The sequence below is a fragment of the Lampris incognitus genome, chromosome 20 (genome assembly GCF_029633865.1).
Source record: "Lampris incognitus isolate fLamInc1 chromosome 20, fLamInc1.hap2, whole genome shotgun sequence".
Classification (NCBI taxonomy): Eukaryota; Metazoa; Chordata; class Actinopteri; order Lampriformes; family Lampridae; genus Lampris; species Lampris incognitus.
In genome coordinates, this window is record NC_079230.1 from 6,283,722 (window position 1) to 6,309,294 (window position 25,573).

At 51.4% G+C, this 25,573-nt stretch overlaps 1 protein-coding gene across 1 annotated transcript in view; it reads right to left on the reverse strand.

The window, feature by feature from the left end:
• Positions 1–25,573, reverse strand: part of nrxn2b (neurexin 2b) — a 919,866-nt gene that overhangs the window by 12,620 nt on the left and 881,673 nt on the right. Inside the window, exons 20-21 of the mRNA XM_056300763.1 lie at positions 24,538–24,863; positions 16,314–16,392 (exon numbers count right to left, since the gene is read on the reverse strand). Coding sequence (XP_056156738.1) covers positions 16,314–16,392; positions 24,538–24,863 — 405 coding nt within the window. The remainder of the gene's footprint in view (positions 1–16,313; positions 16,393–24,537; positions 24,864–25,573) is intronic.

Genomic DNA, 25,573 nt, shown 5'->3' on the forward strand with positions numbered 1-25,573 from the left:
ACTTGTATTACGATACTGATTGAATCTGCTCCCGGTGTGGGAAGATGGCTGCGCAACTTCACATTTACAGTGGCCTCACCCAGTACCAGTGTGGGAAGATGGCGGTGTGAAATTACGTTTGCGGCGGCCTCACCCAGTACCGTCCATACAGTGTCTTTGTCCATGTCTGCGTCTAAGTTTGTGTTTGATGGCTGGGAGAGCTGGCGCTGGATCAGCTGGGAGAGCCTGGTCTGCTGCGTCCTGTGGGCCCAGGGACCACGGCCCTGCCCGGAGCTGCGCCAGAAGAGGAAACACCGAGGGCGGTCTGACAGGACGTGGAAGCGGGGCAGGCTAAGCTAAATGCTAGCCCATTCAGACCGGCTGTTCCGATAACACCGAGGGTGGTCTGGCGGCGGCCTCGCCTAGCGTTGGCTGTGTTTTGGTGTCGTCATGTGGAGTGCGGTGAGGTGTCGGGAGTGTCTGGCTGGAAGCGATGGCATTGGATCGGCTGAGAGAGCTTGGTCTGCTGCGTCCGGTGGGCCCAGGGACCAAGACCCTGCCTGGAGCTCCACCCAGAGAGGAAACACCGAGGGCGGTCTGACAGGACGCCGAAGCCTAAGCTAACCGCTAGCCCATGCAGACCGGCAGTCCCGACAGTCCTCCTGGCGTTCACTCTCTTGGACAGTGGAAACATTTTTTTTGGATATGTTGGATAGTATATGTGTTCTTGCAGTTTTTGTAGGTTGGATATATGTGTTCTCTTAGCTGGATATGTGTTTTTGTCTTTATGTTACTCTGCTGTGGGCTGGGGGAAACGACATTTCGTTTCACGTGCGCAAAAGGCATGAAAGGAAATGACAAATAAATGTTCCTGATTCCCGATTGCAGAATTAGTAGATGACCTGCCTGGCAGAAGCACTGCCACACCGTCATCACATTTAAAAGCTTTTCCAGGCTTGACTAGGAGCATGTCTGCCCCCACACCATTTCAAGAGGTACAATGCAAACTGACCCCCATGGTCCAGATGGATGAGATAAATAAGCATCCTGGATTTCAGCTTTAAATCAGTGTGTTCATTTCCCAGTGGTTACAGAGGCAACGCTAATGAAAAGGGTAATGGCAACAACATCGTCACTTAATCTCGGCTCTTTACTCAAAAGGTCATCCTGAATTGGAGGGTTGAGACATTGTGTAGGTGGACAAATTCGCTCATGTTTAAACTTTGGTTCAAATTTCTGAAAAAGTGTCCCAAGTTTCTTTGCTATCAAGGGAGAATGAGGCAATTATCTAGCGACTGCTGTTTAGCCCGGGACCAGTTCTGATCCCACGCAGTTCTCTCACTCGTGGGTTTTCGGGGCTCTAAGCTGGAGGTCCTTGCCCATCTATTATCCAACGCCTTGTCCTGATTTCACAATTCAAACTAAAATATGGAAAGCTCTCAGCTCGACTTTAAACTATTGTGACTTATTACAGAACTTCTCAAAGCGCTGATCTCGTTGGAGTAAAACAGATATAGCACCTGCTACATCCCGAGACTGTTCAGTGGCTTGAAGGGACGAGGTGTGCAAGGAGGAGAGAGAGAGAGAGAGAGAGAGAGCGAGAGAGAGAACGAGAGAGAGATGAAGGGAGAGAAGGGCTGAAGTACAGAGGAGGCAGACAGGGAAATGTGGGAGACGAAACAGAAGAGAAAATTAACGAGGGACGCTGATTGTTTGTTGGAGAACGGAGCTGCTTTATATATATTTAGTGGGAATAATACACAAATGCCATGTATATATGAGTTCTTGTCAACATGTAGCATGTGTGCACGTGCATTTGTGTATATCTTGTGTGTTATATGAGTGATTTCTCCACGCATTTGCTGTGTTTGCACGTACAAGGTCTAGTGTGTTTGTGCATGTGTGTGTGTGTAGTTGATGAACATGTGTGTGTCCCACTATTTGCACCCAGTGCATAATCTGCCACTGTGAGACGGGTCGCCACTTAGTCGGGTTTTTCCTTCTCCCCGGTGGTGCTCATCAAACTAGTTGGAGGATCCACACTGAAGCACAGATGAAGCTTGGACGGGTGGTGTCATTAACAAGCTCCGTAACACATAAACATATTAATGAGACCGAAAGGAAAGGCACTGATAAGTTAAAGGAACTCATCTGCTGTTTCTGTCTGTCTCTATATAAATCTATATGTAGTACATCTCTATCTATCTATCTATCTACACTACCGTTCAAAAGTTTGGGATCACCCAAACAATTTCGTGTTTTCCATGAAAAGTCACACTTATTCACCACCATATGTTGTGAAATGAATAGAAAATAGAGTCAAGACATTGACAAGGTTAGAAATAATGATTTGTATTTGAAATAAGATTTTTTTTACATCAAACTTTGCTTTCGTCAAAGAATCCTCCATTTGCAGCAATTACAGCATTGCAGACCTTTGGCATTCTAGCTGTTAATTTGTTGAGGTAATCTGGAGAAATTGCACCCCACGCTTCCAGAAGCAGCTCCCACAAGTTGGATTGGTTGGATGGGCACTTCTTTGAGCAGATTGAGTTTCTGGAGCATCACATTTGTGGGGTCAATTAAACGCTCAAAATGGCCAGAAAAAGAGAACTTTCATCTGAAACTCGACAGTCTATTCTTGTTCTTAGAAATGAAGGCTATTCCATGCGAGAAATTGCTAAGAAATTGAAGATTTCCTACACCGGTGTGTACTACTCCCTTCAGAGGACAGCACAAACAGGCTCTAACAGGTACTATTTAATGAAGATGCCAGTTGGGGACCTGTGAGGCGTCTGTTTCTCAAACTAGAGACTCTAATGTACTTATCTTCTTGCTCAGTTGTGCAACGCGGCCTCCCACTTCTTTTTCTACTCTGGTTAGAGCCTGTTTGTGCTGTCCTCTGAAGGGAGTAGTACACACCAGTGTAGGAAATCTTCAATTTCTTAGCAATTTCTCGCATGGAATAGCCTTCATTTCTAAGAACAAGAATAGACTGTCGAGTTTCAGATGAAAGTTCTCTTTTTCTGGCCATTTTGAGCGTTTAATTGACCCCACAAATGTGATGCTCCAGAAACTCAATCTGCTCAAAGAAGTGCCCATCCAACCAATCCAACTTGTGGGAGCTGCTTCTGGAAGCGTGGGGTGCAATTTCTCCAGATTACCTCAACAAATTAACAGCTAGAATGCCAAAGGTCTGCAATGCTGTAATTGCTGCAAATGGAGGATTCTTTGACGAAAGCAAAGTTTGATGTAAAAAAAATCTTATTTCAAATACAAATCATTATTTCTAACCTTGTCAATGTCTTGACTCTATTTTCTATTCATTTCACAACATATGGTGGTGAATAAGTGTGACTTTTCATGGAAAACACAAAATTGTTTGGGTGATCCCAAACTTTTGAACGGTAGTGTATCTATCTATCTATCTATCTGTCTATCTGTCTATCTGTCTGTCTGTCTGTCTGTCTGTCTGTCTGTCTGTCTGTCTGTCTGTCTGTCCGTCCGTCCGTCCGTCCGTCCATCCATCTATCCATCTATCCATCTATCCATCTATCCATCTATCCATCTATCTATCTATCTATCTATCTATCTATCTATCTATCTGTCTGTCTGTCTGTCTGTCTGTCTGTCTGTCTGTCTGTCTGTCCGTCCGTCCGTCCGTCCGTCCGTCCGTCCGTCCATCCATCTATCCATCTATCCATCTATCTATCTATCTATCTATCTATCTGGGCCCACCCACTTGGCACTCAGGCCCCCTAATCAGAAGGCTTCCCATTTTGCTGGATCATCCAGTGAACAATGGCAAATGAATACCATTTTAATTATCTGAATACGCGATGAATAAAAATAAATCAGTTCTAGTCTCTTGCTTCTTGATAAAGTCAGATTTTGTGAGCGGCAGTGTATTTTGCAAATGCCAGATTGCGAGCTGCCCTTCCTCTTTCACTCAGTGTACAGCCTGCACCATTGCAGAGGAACAGAGAACTACTGGTACAGTAGGTTAAGAAAATCATGGCGAAACAAACGCTGTTTGCTTAAGTTTCTAAAAAAAAAAAAAAAGACGCAGTGAGGAGGAACAGCGGGAAGAGACACATACTTCTGCGCCAGTTTCTCAATAAGTGCCGAGTGGCTGCTAATTCAGCCCTTTCCCCATCCGCAGCAGCGTGTGGCTTAGCACTCGAATCTCCAATGGTGACGTGCACCTTCCATGCCAAAGCACAGGTACCTGCAGCCATGCACTCAAGAGAAGCAAATGTAAATATTTTAAATGCCCGAGAATGAAGATAAACTGTATTTCACTCATGTTCATTTATTCCAGGCTCGGCTCGGCCCAGCGCTGAGGACGTGCAAGCCCCGTCAGACTTCTAGACGAACCTGCGACCCGGCCCAAACGCAGTTCATTCCCAGTGGCCACACTAGAGCGGGCAAAGCTAGGAGTTTTTCTGCCCGGTGGTCTGAGAAATTCTCATGGCTAGAGTACAGCTCTTCAAGGGACGCTGTGTTTTGTAAGGCATGTCAGCATTTCCCCAAAGCGGCCACTGAGGACCGATTCATCAAAGCCTTGGAAACATCTTGCCCAATTTAGTGTTAAACACGAGGGTAGCGGGGCATATGCGACAGCGCTGGGCAGAACCGCAAGCACAGCCGTCAGCCGGGATGGGGAAATATTACCAACCGGCTGAGCAACGATGACCTGAGATGCAGGTCAACAACAGGGCGTTTGTGGAAAGGAACAGAGAGCACATAAAAGTGGCAATAAACCTCGTTTTATTCTGTGCAAAACAAGATATCCCATCATGAAAACAAAGAGGCATTGAACGGAGGCAACTTCTTAGAATTATTTCAACTGATCTCTAGGACCCGGAAATAGAACAGCAACTGGAGGAATCATCTAGAGCTGGGAAACCTACGAGCCCCAACATCCAGAATGAGATACTGGAAATGGCAGCATCGCTACTTATCCGCAAAATAAAGACGGCTTCGCGTGACGAGAGAGACAACGTACCACGCAATTGCGGCAGACGAGCGTAAAGACTTCTGAAAACGAGAGCTTGTGGCGGTCTGTATCATGCATACACGAGGGCACGTTGAAGGAAAGGGCTCTGGGTTCTGTGGAGACCGGGGACAGGCATGCAAACGCTACGTCGGCAAATATCCTGCAAGTACCGGAGCCGCTGCAGCCGGACCCCGCGTTGTGCGTTGGATTTGGTCGTAGTCAAGTGCAGCACGTAAAGGCTCGACACTCTTTGGTCCTGTTTTGGAGAGCCTTGCTGAATTCTCTGAAAGCTGCGGCCACGCAAAACTTGAAGCCGACTCTCTTCTTCAGTCAATTCAAACGAAAAAATGTCGTGTTTCTACCTGTCGGGTTTAACAAGCTGTTTGAAGTGAGTGACCACACCACTCAGGGCCTGCAGCCTTCCACCGCATCAGTTCCAGACTGCACTGATCCTGCTGAGCGTCCTGAGGAGGGCCACAACACACTCAGCAGTGCAGAAAATGACTTTGGTGAAGTAACGACACTGACAGCTGATCTGATGAGGAAACACGACATTCTGAGCCGGGACGTCATTGGGGGTCTCCAAAGAGGAAGTTGCCAGCTAAGCTGGGCGACACCCAGGCTGATCTACCGTGGGCAAAGCATCACGTGTAAAGGACAACTCAGACCCGGAAAACATACGGAATGATGGAACCGAACACTCGCTTTTTGGTTGTTTTTGGATCCCCTTCTTTTTCTCACCAATTGTACCTGGCCAATTACCCCGCTCTTCCGAGTCGTCCCGGTCGCTGCTCCACCCCCTCCGCCGATCCGGGGAGGGCTGCAGACTACCACATGCCTCCTCCCATACATGTGGAGTCGCCAGCCGCTTCTTTTCACCTGACAGTGAGGAGTTTCGCCAGGGGGACGCAGCGTGTGGGAGGATCACGCTAGTCCCTCCCCCGAACAGGCACCCTGACCGACCAGAGGAGGCGCTAGTGCAGCGACCAGGACACATACCCACATCCGGCTTCCCACCCGCAGACACGGCCAATTGTGTCTGCAGGGACGCCTGACCAAGCCAGAGGTAACACAAGGATTCGAACCGGCGATCCCCGTGTTGGTAGGCAACAGAATAGACCGCCAGGCTACCCGGACGCCCCCTGAACACTCGTTTTAAGGCGGCCACATACGGGTTTATGAGAGCCACTGCTGCTTGCTTGCCTCGGTCAAACAGCTTTGGTGACAAGGCATTGATACTGCCCGCCAGCAAAACTGGCATCAGGGCGTCAACGACGACACACAGACGGACCTCTTCGTCCCTGTTCTCCTGTGAAAGAGAACCGACCGACTCGTTGGACTATAATGCAATAAATTCAGTGTTCAGCACTAAGCCCTGTTGTCTCCTAATGTACTATTTCGGGCTGTAGTAGCCTATTGCCTATTTCTATTGTTGTTTATTGGGTACCGCTTTTATTTATTTCTGATTTTCCCCTTTTTTCTCCCAATTTGGTGGCCAATCGATCCCTATTTTAATCCAAACACCCGCCCTCGTACTGCGTGCGTTCGCCAACCGCATCTCTCCGGCCGGCAGTCTCGAAGGAGACGCCTCGCCACTTTCGTGACAAGGCGACTCCGGGCCGATGCTTAGACCGCTACGCCACCGCGGACTACCATTGGGTACTGCTTTTGTTGGGTGTACAACTGGATTTGATGCTGATGTGTCTCTGTGTGCGTGCGGTTTATGTGGCCGCTGTGCGAGGCTATGTTCAAGTGTCATCTCTGACATCACTGAGCTTGTTGGGTGGTGTACCTCTATCCATGGAGAATGATTAATGATGCAGTTGCGTCTGTCAGCTGTGTGTGTGTGTGTGGCCGCCATACCAGCCCATGTGATGCCGCTAATGTTCATCTCGGAGCGGGTGACCTCACCTCTGATGATTTATCAGGCTTGTATGATTAAACTGTGGTGCATTCAGACACGTGTAGTTGTAATGGCCTACCTTGGCTAACATATGCGTTTCAGAACCCGATACGTGTGATTGGTCTTGGACAGGCTGGGCCCACCTGATTTTCTCTGTGCCCACCCACACTGTGATTTCTGCCCACGCCAAAGCTATCTATATCCGTCTATCCATTTTCCATCTCATGCTTCTTCTCTTTTTGCCAACCCCTCCTGTTAGCGCTCACTCCTCTCGCCGCTTCTCCGCTCTTCTTCGAGCTCAGAGGAGAAGCGACGCGGGTCTCGAACGAGGGTCCGTCCTACAAAACTGTGGTCTCTCTCCTCCGGCTGCCTCTCGCTCGTCTGCCGCTCGGGTGTCTTTCCCCGCCCGGCCTTCCGTCTTTTGTGAATCAAGCGTGAGCTTGTCAGCAAGTGTGCAGTTTTCTCAGCCATGTCTGTGAGCGTGTCGTGCGTCCCTGCACCTTTTCTTCTCTCACCCGCAGCCTCATTCAACCGCAGACACCCAGGAAAAAGGGCAGAACCTCAAAAGCTGGAGTTTGGATGAACCGGCTGCAAGAAAACAACTTCCACACGCAAAAGGGAATGCTGGGTAGTGTAGCGGTCTATTGCATTGCCCATCAACACAGGGATCACCGGTTCGAACCCCTGTGTTACCGTGTGGGTGGGAAGCCGGATGTGGGTATCTGTCCTAGTCGCTGCACTAGCGCCTCCTCTGGACAGTCGGGGCACCTGTTTGGGGAGGGGGGGAGTGGGGGGAATAGTGTGATCCTCCCACGCGCTACGTCCCCCTGGCGAAACCCCTCACTGTCAGGTGAAAAGGAGCGGCCGGCGACACCACGTGTATGGGAGGAGGCATGTGGTAGTCTGCAGCCCTCCTCGGATCAGCAGAGGGGGGTGGAGCAGCGACTGGGGCGGCTCGGAAGAGTGGGGTGATTGGCTGGATACAATTGGGGAGAAAAGGGCGGGGGATCCAAAAAAAAGAAGGGGATGCTGTAATATTGCCGCTCACCAGTACGAGTGTCTTTAGTGTCTCATCTGTCTCTGAAGCACACGACTCTTGTCACCCTGGCACCAGGGGGCGCTCTGAGCTACGCGTAGGAAATAAACCAGTGATACTGGTGCTTGTGAATTCCCGTTAGTCATGTTTATCTCTGCATTAGTAGAAACGTTGGTGCTGTTCTTCACACACCCTTGGTGCCCAGGGGGCAGGTCAGTTAACGCTGAGCTGCATCCTGACATGTAATGGAAAATGCCAGGGAATGGGTCATATCACATGACGACGTCTGTGACTGTGTCTGTGACTGTGTCTGTGACTGTGTCTGTGGCTATGACTGTGACTGTGTCTGTGTCTGTGTCTGTGACTGTGGCTATGACTGTGACTGTGTCTGTGACTGTGACTGTGACTGTGGCTGTGTCTGTGACTGTGGCTGTGTCTGTGACTGTGTCTGTGGCTGTGCCTGTGTCTGTGACTGTGGCTATGACTGTGTCTGTGACTGTGGCTATGACTGTGACTGTGACTGTGGCTGTGACTGTGTCTGTGACTGTGTCTGTGACTGTGGCTATGACTGTGTCTGTGTCTGTGACTGTGTCTGTGACTGTGACTGTGTCTGTGGCTGTGCCTGTGTCTGTGTCTGTGACTGTGGCTATGACTGTGACTGTGTCTGTGACTGTGGCTATGACTGTGACTGTGACTGTGTCTGTGACTGTGACTGTGTCTGTGGCTGTGACTGTGTCTGTGACTGTGGCTATGACTGTGGCTGTGTCTGTGACTGTGTCTGTGGCTGTGACTGTGTCTGTGACTGTGTCTGTGACTTTGTCTGTGACTGTGACTGTGTCTGTGACTGTGACTGTGTCTGTGGCTATGACTGTGACTGTGGCTGTGACTGTGTCTGTGACTGTGTCTGTGACTGTGACTGTGTCTGTGACTGTGGCTATGACTGTGGCTGTGTCTGTGACTGTGGCTGTGACTGTGGCTATGACTGTGGCTGTGACTGTGGCTGTGACTGTGACTGTGTCTGTGACTGTGACTGTGTCTGTGGCTGTGACTGTGGCTGTGTCTGTGGCTTTGTCTGTGACTGTGTCTGTGGCTATGACTGTGGCTGTGACTCTGGCTGTGTCTGTGGCTGTGTCTGTGACTGTGTCTGTGGCTATGACTGTGTCTGTGACTGTGGCTATGACTGTGTCTGTGACTGTGACTGTGGCTATGACTGTGTCTGTGACTGTGGCTATGACTGTGTCTGTGGCTGTGTCTGTGACTGTGACTGTGGCTATGACTGTGTCTGTGACTGTGGCTATGACTGTGACTGTGTCTGTGACTGTGTCTGTGTCTGTGTCTGTGACTGTGGCTATGACTGTGTCTGTGACTGTGGCTATGACTGTGGCTATGACTGTGTCTGTGACTGTGGCTATGACTGTGTCTGTGACTGTGGCTATGACTGTGACTGTGTCTGTGTCTGTGACTGTGTCTGTGGCTGTGTCTGTGGCTGTGTCTGTGTCTGTGACTGTGGCTATGACTGTGACTGTGTCTGTGGCTGTGACTGTGGCTATGACTGTGTCTGTGACTGTGACTGTGGCTGTGACTGTGTCTGTGTCTGTGTCTGTGACTGTGGCTGTGACTGTGTCTGTGACTGTGGCTATGACTGTGTCTGTGACTGTGGCTGTGACTGTGTCTGTGACTATGTCTGTGTCTGTGACTGTGGCTGTGACTGTGTCTGTGACTGTGACTGTGGCTGTGGCTGTGGCTGTGACTGTGGCTATGACTGTGTCTGTGGCTATGACTGTGTCTGTGACTGTGTCTGTGGCTGTGACTGTGGCTGTGACTGTGGCTGTGTCTGTGGCTTTGTCTGTGACTGTGTCTGTGGCTATGACTGTGGCTGTGACTCTGGCTGTGTCTGTGGCTGTGTCTGTGACTGTGTCTGTGGCTATGACTGTGTCTGTGACTGTGGCTATGACTGTGTCTGTGACTGTGACTGTGGCTATGACTGTGTCTGTGACTGTGGCTATGACTGTGTCTGTGGCTGTGTCTGTGACTGTGACTGTGGCTATGACTGTGTCTGTGACTGTGGCTATGACTGTGACTGTGACTGTGTCTGTGTCTGTGTCTGTGACTGTGGCTATGACTGTGTCTGTGACTGTGGCTATGACTGTGGCTATGACTGTGTCTGTGACTGTGACTGTGGCTATGACTGTGTCTGTGACTGTGGCTATGACTGTGACTGTGTCTGTGTCTGTGACTGTGTCTGTGGCTGTGTCTGTGGCTGTGTCTGTGACTGTGGCTGTGTCTGTGACTGTGACTGTGGCTATGACTGTGTCTGTGACTGTGGCTATGACTGTGACTGTGTCTGTGACTGTGTCTGTGTCTGTGTCTGTGACTGTGGCTATGACTGTGTCTGTGACTGTGGCTATGACTGTGGCTATGACTGTGGCTGTGACTCTGGCTGTGTCTGTGGCTGTGTCTGTGACTGTGTCTGTGGCTATGACTGTGTCTGTGACTGTGGCTATGACTGTGTCTGTGACTGTGACTGTGGCTATGACTGTGTCTGTGACTGTGGCTATGACTGTGTCTGTGGCTGTGTCTGTGACTGTGACTGTGGCTATGACTGTGGCTATGACTGTGGCTGTGACTCTGGCTGTGTCTGTGGCTGTGTCTGTGACTGTGTCTGTGGCTATGACTGTGTCTGTGACTGTGGCTATGACTGTGTCTGTGACTGTGACTGTGGCTATGACTGTGTCTGTGACTGTGGCTATGACTGTGTCTGTGGCTGTGTCTGTGACTGTGACTGTGGCTATGACTGTGTCTGTGACTGTGGCTATGACTGTGACTGTGACTGTGTCTGTGTCTGTGTCTGTGACTGTGGCTATGACTGTGTCTGTGACTGTGGCTATGACTGTGGCTATGACTGTGTCTGTGACTGTGACTGTGGCTATGACTGTGACTGTGTCTGTGTCTGTGACTGTGTCTGTGGCTGTGTCTGTGGCTGTGTCTGTGACTGTGGCTGTGTCTGTGACTGTGACTGTGGCTATGACTGTGTCTGTGACTGTGGCTATGACTGTGACTGTGTCTGTGACTGTGTCTGTGTCTGTGTCTGTGACTGTGGCTATGACTGTGTCTGTGACTGTGGCTATGACTGTGGCTATGACTGTGTCTGTGACTGTGACTGTGGCTATGACTGTGTCTGTGACTGTGGCTATGACTGTGACTGTGTCTGTGTCTGTGACTGTGTCTGTGGCTGTGTCTGTGGCTGTGTCTGTGTCTGTGACTGTGGCTGTGTCTGTGGCTATGACTGTGTCTGTGACTGTGGCTATGACTGTGACTGTGTCTGTGTCTGTGACTGTGTCTGTGGCTGTGTCTGTGACTGTGACTGTGTCTGTGACTGTGGCTATGACTGTGACTGTGACTGTGGCTGTGACTGTGTCTGTGGCTGTGGCTGTGACTGTGTCTGTGGCTGTGACTGTGTCTCTGCCTTCAGTTTTCACTGAGGCTTATCCGACCTGGCCGGCTTGCCTCAATGGAACTCTTTCAGCATCTGGCAGCTGTGATATGAAGTGTGTGTGTGTGTGTGTGTGTGTGTGTGTGTGTGTGTGTGTGTGTGTGTGTGTGTGTGTGTGTGTGTGTGTGTGTGTGTACACACTGCCTGTTCATCAGGAAAGACGGCCAAAGAGAGAGGAAACTTTACACTCACAAAGTGAGCGAGACAAGCATCCTTCTGGAAAGGTGAGTATGTGTGCTGGTGTATCCGTCCGTCCGTCTGTGTGTGTGTGTGTGTGTGTGTGTGTGTGTGTGTGTGTGTGAGAGAGAGAGTGAGAGAGAGAGAGAGAGAGAGAGGTAGAGAGGTAGAGAGTGAGAGAGAGAGGTAGAGAGTGAGAGAGAGAGGTAGAGAGGTAGAGAGTGAGAGAGCGAGGCGTGGAGAGCAAGAGAGCAAGAGAAAGAGAGAGCGAAACAGAGAGAGTGAAACAGAAAGAGAGCGAGAGAGGTGGCGAGTGACAGAGAGCAAGAAAGAGTGAGAGAGAGAGAGACAGTGATAGAGAGAGAGACAGAGTGATAGAGAGAGTGAGAGTGAGACTGAGTGATAGAGAGCGAGAGAGAGAGAGAGCAAGAGAGAGTGAGAGAGAGAGAGTGATAGAGAGAGTGAGAGAGAGTGACAGAGAGCAAGAGAGAGAGAGAGAGAGAGAGCAAGAGAGAGTGATAGAGAGCAAGAGAGAGTGAGAGAGAGAGAGAGACAGAGAGAGAGAAGCTGTTGACGCTCTCTCCAGGGAGATTAGGCCTGGGCATACTAGCATCCACCCAAAAACACTCATTTCTCCTTTTGATAAGAAGGGAATTGAGTCTCTATTTCTGTCCCTACCACCTACGGAGAAAGCTGTGGGAGAGTGCTACACCCGAGCTCTTCGGCAAAAGTTCAGATCAGTTTCTCCTCACACAACTCCCATAATCTCCATCCATTTAGAGGCCAACACATATTCCATTCAAACTGCTCAGCCCAGTTTCTAAAGAGTCTTTCAGTCAGTATGGTAAAGCGGGGTACGTGGGGTAGCGGGGTGTTCACACAAAGTCCTTCAGTCAGTATGGTAAAGCGGGGTACGTGGGGTAGTGGGGCGTTCCACAAAGTCCTTCAGTCAGTATGGTAAAGCGGGGTACGTGGGGTAGCGGGGTGTTCACACAAAGTCCTTCAGTCAGTATGGTAAAGCGGGGTACGTGGGGTAGCGGGTGTTCCACAAAGTCCTTCAGTCAGTATGGTAAAGCGGGGTATGTGCGGTAGCGGAGTGTCCACACAAAGTCCTTCAGTCAGTATGGTAAAGCAGGGTACGTGGGGTAGCGGGGCGTTCCACAAAGTCCTTCAGTCAGTATGGTAAAGCGGGGTACGTGGGGTAGTGGGGTGTTCTACAAAGTCCTTCAGTCAGTATGGTAAAGCAGGGTACGTGGGGTAGCGGGGTGTTCACACAAAGTCCTTCAGTCAGTATGGTAAAGCGGGGTACGTGGGGTAGTGGGGCGTTCCACAAAGTCCTTCAGTCAGTATGGTAAAGCGGGGTACGTGGGGTAGCGGGGTGTTCACACAAAGTCCTTCAGTCAGTATGGTAAAGCGGGGTACGTGGGGTAGCGGGTGTTCCACAAAGTCCTTCAGTCAGTATGGTAAAGCGGGGTATGTGCGGTAGCGGAGTGTCCACACAAAGTCCTTCAGTCAGTATGGTAAAGCAGGGTACGTGGGGTAGTGGGGCGTTCCACAAAGTCCTTCAGTCAATATGGTAAAGCGGGTTACGTGGGGTAGCGGGGTGTTCACACAAAGTCCTTCAGTCAGTATGGTAAAGCGGGGTATGTGGGGTAGCGGGGTGTTCACACAAAGTCCTTCAGTCAGTATGGTAAAGCGGGGTACGTGGGGTAGCGGGGTGTTCACACAAAGTCCTTCAGTCAGTATGGTAAAGCGGGTTACGTGGGGTAGCGGGGTGTTCACACAAAGTCCTTCAGTCAGTATGGTAAAGCGGGTTACGTGGGGTAGCGGGGTGTTCACACAAAGTCCTTCAGTCAGTATGGTAAAGCGGGTTACGTGGGGTAGCGGAGTGTCCACACAAAGTCCTTCAGTCAGTATGGTAAAGCGGGTTACGTGGGGTAGCGGGGTGTTCACACAAAGTCCTTCAGTCAGTATGGTAAAGCGGGGTACGTGGGGTAGCGGAGTGTCCACACAAAGTCCTTCAGTCAGTATGGTAAAGCGGGGTATGTGCGGTAGCGGAGTGTCCACACAAAGTCCTTCAGTCAGTATGGTAAAGCGGGGTACGTGGGGTAGTGGGGCGTTCCACAAAGTCCTTCAGTCAGTATGGTAAAGCGGGGTACGTGGGGTAGCGGGGTGTTCACACAAAGTCCTTCAGTCAGTATGGTAAAGCGGGGTACGTGGGGTAGCGGGTGTTCCACAAAGTCCTTCAGTCAGTATGGTAAAGCGGGGTATGTGCGGTAGCGGAGTGTCCACACAAAGTCCTTCAGTCAGTATGGTAAAGCAGGGTACGTGGGGTAGCGGGGCGTTCCACAAAGTCCTTCAGTCAGTATGGTAAAGCGGGGTACGTGGGGTAGTGGGGTGTTCTACAAAGTCCTTCAGTCAGTATGGTAAAGCAGGGTACGTGGGGTAGCGGGGTGTTCACACAAAGTCCTTCAGTCAGTATGGTAAAGCGGGGTACGTGGGGTAGTGGGGCGTTCCACAAAGTCCTTCAGTCAGTATGGTAAAGCGGGGTACGTGGGGTAGCGGGGTGTTCACACAAAGTCCTTCAGTCAGTATGGTAAAGCGGGGTACGTGGGGTAGCGGGTGTTCCACAAAGTCCTTCAGTCAGTATGGTAAAGCGGGGTATGTGCGGTAGCGGAGTGTCCACACAAAGTCCTTCAGTCAGTATGGTAAAGCAGGGTACGTGGGGTAGTGGGGCGTTCCACAAAGTCCTTCAGTCAATATGGTAAAGCGGGTTACGTGGGGTAGCGGGGTGTTCACACAAAGTCCTTCAGTCAGTATGGTAAAGCGGGGTATGTGGGGTAGCGGGGTGTTCACACAAAGTCCTTCAGTCAGTATGGTAAAGCGGGGTACGTGGGGTAGCGGGGTGTTCACACAAAGTCCTTCAGTCAGTATGGTAAAGCGGGTTACGTGGGGTAGCGGGGTGTTCACACAAAGTCCTTCAGTCAGTATGGTAAAGCGGGTTACGTGGGGTAGCGGGGTGTTCACACAAAGTCCTTCAGTCAGTATGGTAAAGCGGGTTACGTGGGGTAGCGGAGTGTCCACACAAAGTCCTTCAGTCAGTATGGTAAAGCGGGTTACGTGGGGTAGCGGGGTGTTCACACAAAGTCCTTCAGTCAGTATGGTAAAGCGGGGTACGTGGGGTAGCGGAGTGTCCACACAAAGTCCTTCAGTCAGTATGGTAAAGCGGGGTATGTGCGGTAGCGGAGTGTCCACACAAAGTCCTTCAGTCAGTATGGTAAAGCGGGGTACGTGGGGTAGTGGGGCGTTCCACAAAGTCCTTCAGTCAGTATGGTAAAGCGGGGTACGTGGGGTAGTGGGGTGTTCTACAAAGTCCTTCAGTCAGTATGGTAAAGCAGGGTACGTGGGGTAGCGGGTGTTCTACAAAGTCCTTCAGTCAGTATGGTAAAGCGGGGTACGTGGGGTAGCGGGGCGTTCCACAAAGTCCTTCAGTCAGTATGGTAAAGCGGGGTACGTGGGGTAGCGGGGTGTTCTACAAAGTCCTTCAGTCAGTATGGTAAAGCGGGGTACGTGGGGTAGCGGGTGTTCTACAAAGTCCTTCAGTCAGTATGGTAAAGCGGGGTACGTGGGGTAGCGGGGTGTTCCACAAAGTCCTTCAGTCAGTATGGTAAAGCGGGTTACGTGGGGTAGCAGGTGTTCTACAAAGTCCTTCAGTCAGTATGGTAAAGCGGGGTACGTGGGGTAGCGGGGTGTTCACACTGGAACCATTACGACGGGGAAACTGAACCTGGAAAAACTAAATCACCTTCGTTCTCTAAGGGCTTCTTCAGGCTCCGCGTGAGCCTCAGGAAGAAGATAGTCCAGACACAGTGCCTTCTCCTTCCGGCTTGTTCCCCGTTCCTCAGGGGTCGCCCCAGCGGATTCTATAGTCTCCACTGGTACCATGTGAGGGCGTGGTACCAATGGGGGCCGTTGTTAATGCGGGCCTCAACCGATCCGGTGTGCTCTTGTCAATCCACATACTGATTTGGCAAAATTTTACATCGGACGCCCTCCCTGACACAGCCACTAACCCTATGGATGGGGGGGGGGGCGCAGGTAAAGCAATGGACGCCATCCCGGTATTCGTGGACTTGCCGCCATAGTTTCGACGTAGTACGTTCAACAAATATTACCGTTAATATTCCACACGGAGCTCCTCAGCAGAGGTATAGTCAGGTAACTACTTCATTATTTTTACATGGTTCTTGGCAGCTTTCAGATGTTGGACCAGGTGAGAAACCATCGAGTAGAATACTCACGACCTTTGACCTCCACCTCCCCGACCTTAGCTTCAGGAAAAAAATTTTGACCCACTGTTCACACCCCGACAACACTTCAGCTGGCGGCTCGCCGAGCTCCAGCTGGAGGCCGCACAGGATCAATGAGCGCCCGGCGTGGAAAGCTGTCCTGCCTGCTTAAGGCCGAAGTGGGAGACGGGCGCGACAGCTGGGCAAACGCCGGACGCAGCCCGACCGGGGCACGGGCACGGGCGCAGCGGCGGGCCGAGAAGGCTTCCGGTAAGCTGTTTTGGCGGGCGCACACCTGGCAAAACTGGAGCTGCATATGGAGGGGTCGCGGGGTCGCAAAGTATCGTACAAATCGGGGTAAGGGAGAGACGGGTAGCCGCGGTTGTTGGTTTTTAACCCTCGTTAAAACTGTCACCGAACCCCCAGAGTGGACTCACCATTTCCGGGTTCACACTCCTCCAAGTCTTCATCGTCACTTGGACACTCGGCTGATGCCACCAAGAGGTCATCCGTGTTCTGGAGAGAAAGAGAAGCGGGGGGTGGAGGGGGTGGGGGTGGGGGGGGTGGAGACAGATAGGGAGGGAGAGGCGGTGAGAGAGCGACACATGAAAGCGCGTCGTAACAACACATCGAGACATTTCAAGTAGAAAAGAAAGATGGACAAGGAGCGGGCCTGGTGGTGCCCCGCGCCATGCGACGGGCCGCGTAGTTTGGAGACCGATGTTAAAACAGATGAAATGTGATGAGGCCGTTCTCATCGGCAGCTGGCCAGCTGTTTTTCCACTCTTTTTTTGGGGGGGGGGGTTCCCCCTTTCCCTCACAATTGCACTTGGCCAATTACCCCACTCTTCCGAGCCGTCCCGGCCTCTGCTCCACCCCCTCTGCCGATCCGGGGACGGCTGCAGACTACCACACGCCTCCTCCCATACACGTGGAGTCGCCAGCCGCTTCTTTTCACCTGACAGTGAGGAGTTTCACCAGGGGGACGTAGCGTGTGGGAGGATCACGCTATTCCCCCCCCCCCCTGAACAGGCGCCCCGACCGACCAGCGGAGGCGCTAGTGCAGCGACCAGGGCACATGCCCACATTCGGGGGCCCCCACCCCCCACAGACACGGCCAATCGTGTCTGTAGGGACGCCCGACCAAGCCGGCGGTAACACGGGGATTCAAACCAGCGATCCCCGTGTTGGTAGGCTACGGAATAGACCACTATGCTACCCGGACGCCCCCAGTTTCTCACTCTCATATACCAGCACGTGGTCCCCAGTGTTACTCAATTTGCAGACGGGGTCCTCAGACAGACTACAGGAAGCTGTTATCAGGGGCAACATAACTGACTCCAGCGTGACGACTTGTCAGCCATGCCACCACGGGGTCGGTTTTAGGTGCTCCCGCTTCATTAAATGTTGTATGTGGGCATCTGCTCGCGTCTGGTTGTGTAAAACTAAACAAATAAATAAAATCCCCAGCATCCCGCTTCAGTTACCCAGCAACGCTTTGTCCGACATTCCATTTCATCCACACAATAAGCCACCCCACCTCCCATCACTAGACTTTAAAGAGCTAACAATGAATTCCTCCTCATATAGGCTCCAAACGTGAGACTTTATCATCGCATCCTTTCACTTTATCATCACTTTAATCAACCCACGGCCCGCGGCTGGGTATCGATCACGCAGCAAACAGGGCGCGGAGCCTGCAAATGAATCTCTCTCCGAGAGGGCGGCATGGCGCAGGGGGTAGAGCGGGTCATCTAGTAACCAGAAGGTCGCTGGTTCGATCCCCGGCTCCTCCACAGAGTGTGTCGAAGTGTCCTTGAGCGAGACACCGAACCCCTAACTGCCCCCGATGAGCTGGTTGGGGCCCTGCATGGCAGCCTCCGCCATCAGTGTATGAATGTGTGTGTGGACGGGTGAATGTGAGGCGCACACTGTAAAGCTCGCGCTACATAAACGCAGTCCGTTTGGCGCCCGGGTGGCGTGGCGGTCTGTTCCGTGGCCTACCAACACGGGGGTCGCCAGTTCGAATCCCCGTGTTACCTCCGGCTTGGTCGGGCGTCCCTACAGACGCAATTGGCCGTGTCTGCGGGTGGGAAGCCGGATGTGGGTATGTGTCCTGGTCGCTGCACTAGCGCCTCCTCTGGTCAGTCGGGGTGCCTGTTCAGGGGGGAGGGGGAACTGGGGGGAATAGCGTGATCCACCCATGCGCTACGTCTCCCTGGTGAAACTCCTCACTGTCAGGTGAAAAGAAGCGGCTGGCGACTCCACGTGTATGGGAGGAGGCATGTGGTGGTCTGCAGCCCTCCCCGGATCGGCAGAGGGGGTGGAGCAGAGACCGGGACGGCTCGGAAGAGTGGGGTGATTGGCCGGATACAATTGGGGGAGAAAAAGGGGGGGAAATAAATAAATAGATAAGTGCAGTCCAGTTACCATTTCTGGTACCAAATCAACTGTCTCGATCGCTGACTTGGCAACATGTTGGTAACATGCAAATTAATATTTGAAATTAACTTGCGGCCCCTTGGATTGGCCACAAATCTCCACCAGTCGGGAGATAACGAGTTTCGACCCGAACAACACAACTCCAAACCTTCACAACCGAGCCCCCCCCCCGCAGCAGGAGTAGTACTCCCATCAGTTTAGGGAGCTGTGTTCACGCCTTGAAGCCATCTCCGTCTGCCAGACAAAACAAGGGAGACGGGGAGAAGTAAGTGGGGGCTGCTGACGTAGACAAGCCACGGGGGGGGGGGGCGGGGGCGGGGTACAGCAGGTGGTATTCTAGTTCAGCCACCACAGCAGCACGGACATGTGCACCCACCAAATTGGGGTCAGGCCAAGAAAAAGTGATGACTCCCACTCTTTCATGGAAGCCCACAGTATTGAGGGGTGAAGAGAAGGAGGGGACCCCCCCCTCCACACACACACACACTCACACACACAATCAGAAACGAATGCACACACCCACCCACACACACACATCAAAAGGTGGAGGGTTCCTTCTCGGCATCAAAGCACATGGTTCTGGTGTGATCAAAGCTCCGGCGTGGCGGGTAGCTCCGAGCTTCTGCAGAAACTGAGATTTGGGTTTCCGCTCCCTTGCATCCGCCACCCTTCTAGACCCGCCTGTCTCCTGTCTCCGAGTCTGCCGAGTCTTGCTGGATGCCATGAAGGTTCATTAAAGCGCCGCAGCACCCGTTATCCTTGCCCACCGCAGCATTTATAATGCTATTACCATGTTTGTTCTAGCACTAAATTACACCACAGGCTCCATAGGATAGATTATTAACCACCCACAGGACCACAGGAGCATGTGCAGAGACACACTTGCTTGTGTGTGTGTGTGTGTGTGTGTGTGTGTGTGTGTGTGTGTCTCTCTCTCTCGCTCTCACACACACACACACACACACACACACACACACACACACACACAGACACCCAGACACACAGAGACGAGAGATGAGAGAGAGACAGACAGAGCGAGACAGAGAAAGAGATGAGAGAGACAGACAGACAGAGTCAGACAGAGAGAGAGAGACAGAGAGATGTGAGAGACAGACAGAGAGAGCGATGAGAGACAGACAGAGCAAGACAGAGACAGAGAGAGACACACAGACAGACAGAGCGAGACAGAGAAAGAGATGAGAGAGAGAGACAGAGAGACAGACAGAGTCAGACAGAGAGAGAGAGACAGAGCGGGACAGAAAAAGACAAGAGACAGAGAGAGAGACAGACAGACAGAGTCAGACAGAGAGAGAGAGAGACAGAGAGATGTGAGAGACAGACAGAGAGAGCGATGAGAGACACACAGAGCAAGACAGAGACAGAGACAGAGAGAGACACACAGACAGACAGAGAGAGACTGAGAGGGGGAGACAGAGAGATGTGAGAGACAGACAGGGAGAGCGATGAGAGACAGACAGAGAGAGCGATGAGAGACAGACAGAGCAAGACAGAGACAGAGAGAGACACACAGACAGACAGAGTCAGACAGAGAGAGAGACAGAAAAAGATGAGAGAGACAGAGAGATGTGAGAGACAGACAGAGAGAGCGATGAGAGACAGACAGAGCAAGACAGAGACAGAGAGAGACACACAGACAGACAGAGTCAGACAGAGAGAGAGACAGAAAAAGATGAGAGAGACAGAGAGATGTGAGAGACAGACAGAGTGAGCGATGAGAGACAGACAGAGCAAGACAGAGACAGAGACAGAGAGAGACACACAGACAGACAGAGAGAGACTGAGAGGGGGAGACAGAGAGAGAATCACGTTTGACACCAACCCTGTGTTATGCAAATGGACCAAGACCAACATAATTACTGCCAGGTTTCAGGGTTCTGGGGGTTCTGGGGGTTCTGGGGTCAGTTTCAACACTGTATCTTATCTCATGTAATTAGGAAACTTTTAATTGTTGTCTTTGATGTTAATCTGGTGCAGTAATGTGAGCCGATGACTCATAATCAAAATGCCCCGTTTCTCTGGTGTTACAACATGTCTACCGAGTCTTCTGTCTTCTGCTTAATTACCTGTCTGCCTGTCTGCCTGTCTGCCTGCCTGTCTGCCTGTTTATTTTACCCATAGGCAGTTTGGCCGTCTAGAGTTAGTTGGTATATGCATGAAGTCAAACATGTTAATGCACAGACTGACTAGTAAGGACATAACAGCAACACAAGGGTGACAGCACAGTTAATATGATCAGCAGATCCTGGAATAATTCTCTTTTGACTTCGTATCCCATAAAGCTGGAAATTTGGAGCCCAGATGTTGCTGTAACCACTGGGACTGTAATACACCATCCAGCTGACTGGGTCCTTTACTGTACTGACAACGATACAAAGGAAGAGTAGAGGTAAAGTAGCCTACCCTACCTCTTACCTGAGCAGGGTCCAGCGGGACTGGACCCCGTCAGACTGCCTCTGCTTCCCTACTTCTGTGGCCGCATCGATACGTCTCCCACATCAAATTACAATGGCGTATTTCCTCTCTCTCTCTCTTGCTCCTTTCTCTCTCTCCTTGCTCTCACGCTCTCTCGCTCCTTGCTCTCTCTCTCCCCTCCTCTCCTTGCTCTCTCTCTCCCCTCCTCTCCTTGCTCTCTCTCTCTTCCTGCTCTCTCTCTCATTGCTCTCACTCTGTCTCTCTCTCTCTCCTTGCTCTCTCGCTCTGTCTCGCTCTCCTTGCTTTCTCGCTCTCTTTCTCTGTCTCTCCTCCTTGCTCTCTCGCTCGCTCTGTGTGGGTGTCTCTCTCTCTCCTTGCTCTCTCCGTCTCTCTCTCCTTGCTCTCTGTCCCCCCTCTTTGTCTGTCTCTCTCTCCTTGCTCTCTGTCCCCCCTCTCTGTCTGTCTCTCTCTCCTTGCTCTTGGCCAATTTACTCCCTGATTCATCAAGAGAGAGCAAATATGCTCCCTAGGCCTCAAACCACCAAGAAAACAAGTCATTTCCAGAGAAAAAACACACACAATCACAGCAGGGCAGAACATCTACACAGCTGAGTTAGCCAGCTGTATACACCAGAAACACAGTCATGCTTTTCACCATGGCTGGAACCCACTAGTCTCACTGCTAAAGTGCTGGATCTGGCCTTAACGAACACAGGCACAGAGCCGTGAGCTCAAGTGACGCCGTTTACTTCACATGCGGCGGCTCACAACAAACAGAACGATGCGACTCGCTAACGATGCTAACAAAAGGTCGTCACTCGGGGCGTCTATACAAGTGTGTGCATTTACATCCGTATGCAACATAGAGCATTTGGACTTCTCACTCCCTCGTAAAGGGCAGTTTCTGTCACAGTAACACATATTCTGGCGGCCTGTCCTGGGTGTCTCCCCGCCTGCCGCCCAATGACCGCTGGGATAGGCTCCAGCATCCCCACAACCCCGAGAGCAGCATAAGCGGTTTGGAGAATGGATGGATGGATGGATGGATGGATGGATGGATGGATGGATGGATGGATGGACGAAAAGACTGTTAAAATGTGAGCACAGCAGCGGAAAAACATCTCCTCAACATTAAAAGGCAACGTGAAGGTAAAACCTTTTTTTTGTCACGACTTTGTGCTCCTCTGCCAGAGACCTGGGGGTTTGAGGGTTCTGCACAGTATCTTAGCTGTTCCTAGGACCACACTCTTCTGGACAGACACCTCAGATGTTCCTGGGATCTGCTGGAGCCACTCTCCCAGTTTGGGGGTCACAGCCCCTAGTGTTCCTATTACCACTGGGACTACTGTGGATTTCACCTTCCACATCCGATCTGGTTCTTCCCTCAGCCCTTGGTCTTTCTCTAGCTTCTCACGCTCCTTCTTCCTGATGTTGCCGTCGCTCGGGACCACTGCATCGATCACTACTGCTGTCTTCTGTTCCTCGTCGACCACCACGATGTCTGGTTGGTTAGCCAGCACCTGCTTGTCAGTCTGGAACCCGAAGTCCCACGGGATCTTAGCACCGCCATTCCCAACCACCTTTGTTCGGCGGTGTCTCCCATCTGGACTTGGGGTCTTCTGGTCTGTATTCAGTACAGATGTTCCTGTCCACCATCCCAGCCACAGCATGGAAGGTGAAAAGAGAGGGACAGATTCCCTTGGCATCCTACGATACTAACCGATAACTCACTGAGCAGGGCTCGTCACAGCTGACTGTCACAGCACGCAGCCCCGCTATAACATACTTGCTGTCATATGCCACACAAGGAGGAGGATCTCTGCCAAGTGGACTGGGATCTGGAGGGATGACACCGAACACAGTGGATGAGCACACGTAACATCGGAGACTCGGTTTCCATCAATGTGACGTTTACCGAGGAGTCGCGGAAACGCTAGGCCATTTAGGACGCTGTGGTCCGAGCGACCCCATCAGCCGGGAGGACCGGGACAACGGCGCCTGCGGTGGGGCGATGGCTGTACTCGGCCAAAGCTCTATTTAAACACACGGAAGCTTTAACTGTTCCAAATGACATCATCAGGGCTTCAAACAGGACAGGAAGGCCCAGGTGGAAATACTGATCTTCTGCACGTTGGCGGCCCCTTCCCGTCGTTTGTCTCCGTCATCCGCCTCCCTGCACTCGAAGCATCAGAGCGCTCCACTGATCATTTCGGCAGGACTTCATAAGGTGCCATTTCCCTCTTGTTCAGCAGTGGTACTTAGTTGCTATCAAAGTGACACCACTCCGGACTTCACCGATATGTGTGGCGGGGACAGCAGGAAACAAAGACTTGACACCAAATGAACTTTCCAGTTTTTAACGAAGATGATTACTGTTTGCAATATGGAGCGGCAGGAGCTTCCAAGTATTTCGCCATCAACGCTCCCTCCCCGACAGCCTTCTCCGTGACTCGGAGAAGGATTTCAGCTCTGTAATTAGCACTCTGCGTGTGTGTGTATAACACGGGAGATGGAGCAAGCCGGTAAATATATTCTCAGTCTGCCAAGTCTGATCGTTTTTGTCGGGGACCAGCACAAGTGATCTCAGGTAAGCTTCCGAGGACAAGAGGAGGGCTAATGAACTCGTTTCACGACTGCGTAAAACTAACACGCCTTTAACCAGCCCCTCACAACTTTTTATTTATTCATTTATTTATTTTTTGCCCAGCAAAATCCCACATTTGTCGGGGAGTTTAAAATGAGCATCTTCTTAGGGAATACAGCTTTGAAGTACCCGGCAGTTATGAGCCTCAGTAAAATCAAAATACAGCTTCAATACACAATTCACCAGTTGCAGCTTACCAGAAGGGCAGTGGGTGGGTGCCTACAGACAGTGTATCAGTACAGACCATGAATTATAGCAGTTACACTTTACAATAAGGGTACATTAATTAACCAGTAATAAGCATGAACTAAGTTCCCCCCTCCCCCTTTTCTCCCCAATTGTACTCAGCCAATTACCCCACTCCTCTGAGCCGTCCCGGTCGCTGCTCCACCCCCTCTGCCGCTCCAGGGAGGGCTGCAGACTACCACATGCCTCCTCCCATACATGTGGAGTCGCCAGCCGCTTCTTTTCACCTGACAGTGAGGAGTTTCACCAGGGGGACGTAGCGCGTGGGAGGATCACGCTATTCCCCCCCTGAACAGGCGCCCCGACCGACCAGAGGAGGCGCTAGTGCATCGACCAGGACACATACCCACATCTGGCTTCCCACCCGCAGACACGGCCAATTGTGTCTGTAGGGACGCCCGACCAAGCCGGAGGTAACACCGGGATTCGAACCGGCGATCTCTGTGTTGGTAGCCAACTAAACGGACCACTATGCCACCCGGACGCCCCTAACAGTTAATTAACAGTTAACGAATGGTTCTAGTAATAATTTCCTAATGGTGTTCATCATTTGCTAATATTAGTTAGTACCTTAATTAACCTGTAAACCCTTAATAATTAAAAGAAATTTGTTAACAATTACTTCATGCTTATTACTGTATTAACTAATGCTAATAAGGTTAGTTAACTGTTAGTTAATACTTATTACTGCATAAGCTCATGTTAATTAACGTACTCATTGTAAAGTGTTACCATCATAGCTTTTCATCACTCATAAATAAACAGTTTATAGCGATGCAAAACGTTTGGCCCCTGCTGCTGCACACTTCTCGTCCTCCGTTTCTGTCGATCTGTCTGAACGTTTTGAAATACCCAGCATGCCTCCAGCCATAAGAGCGAGGACTCGAACCGCTCACCTGCGTAACACTGTCTCTCATGGTGGGGGAGCGCTGCTTGCGAGTGGTAGTGGTGGCCATAGTGGTGGTGGTTTCCATGATGGTGGTGGACATGTCGGCCAGCGGGGTGGTGGAGGTGGTGTCAGTGGTCAGCACCGAGGGCATGTCGCCCACCAGCCGCAGGTTGCCCTGGGCATGGACGTTGGGGTCGCCCTCGGCTGCCAGCTTCAGCACCTGCAGCCCATTGTAGTACAGGCCTGAGATCTGGCCTTGGAAGTGGCGCCCCTTCTCACCGCCGCCGCCGATTTTGATGAACGCCTGGCTGTTGAAGATGGTCAGCTGTCGACCTGAGGTCCAAAGACAAAGGGGGCGGGGGGGGGGGGAGAGAAATGGGGGTATAGCAGATGCAGTGGAGGTTAGATGGAGGAGAAAGTCGAGTAAGAATTACGTGACATGAGAAAGAGAGGAGCGGCGGAGAAAAAGAAAATGAGGGAAAGAGAAAGAAAGAGAGAGGGAGAGCAAAGAACAAATATCAGTTGGGGTCTCTGGGTAAGCTTGTGAGTCACACATTAAGTCACGAACACACACTGTGGAAACGAGGAGCGGGACTGTTTTGATCACAAGGGATTTCCTCTGGTAACACTTTAGGGAGGCCGGACCCTGGGCTCGCCGCTAATGCCGCCATTATTGTGCCAGGCACGCATCAATTGCTCAGAAACCCCGCCTGAATCTGGCAGTTAAATAGATTGCAGGGGTCAACGTGGGCCAACCCTGAAATTGAGGGTGTGCTGTGAAATGCATCTCATTTAGCCCAAGACGTAATATGTTAAAACGCCAGGTCTGTGTCCCCGACCCCCGGCGCACCAGTACCCGCCAAGAAGATAAATATCTACTCGCCTTCCCAACCAAAAGAGGAAAATAAGACCCTCTTTTGGAGGAAATGTTTAATTCAGTAGGGGCTCTCCCCTTGTGACCATTACAACACATACAGAGGACTGGATGGATGAGGAGAAATGGCGCCTGGCAGCCTCAGCGAGGTCCAGGACTGGCGTGTTAC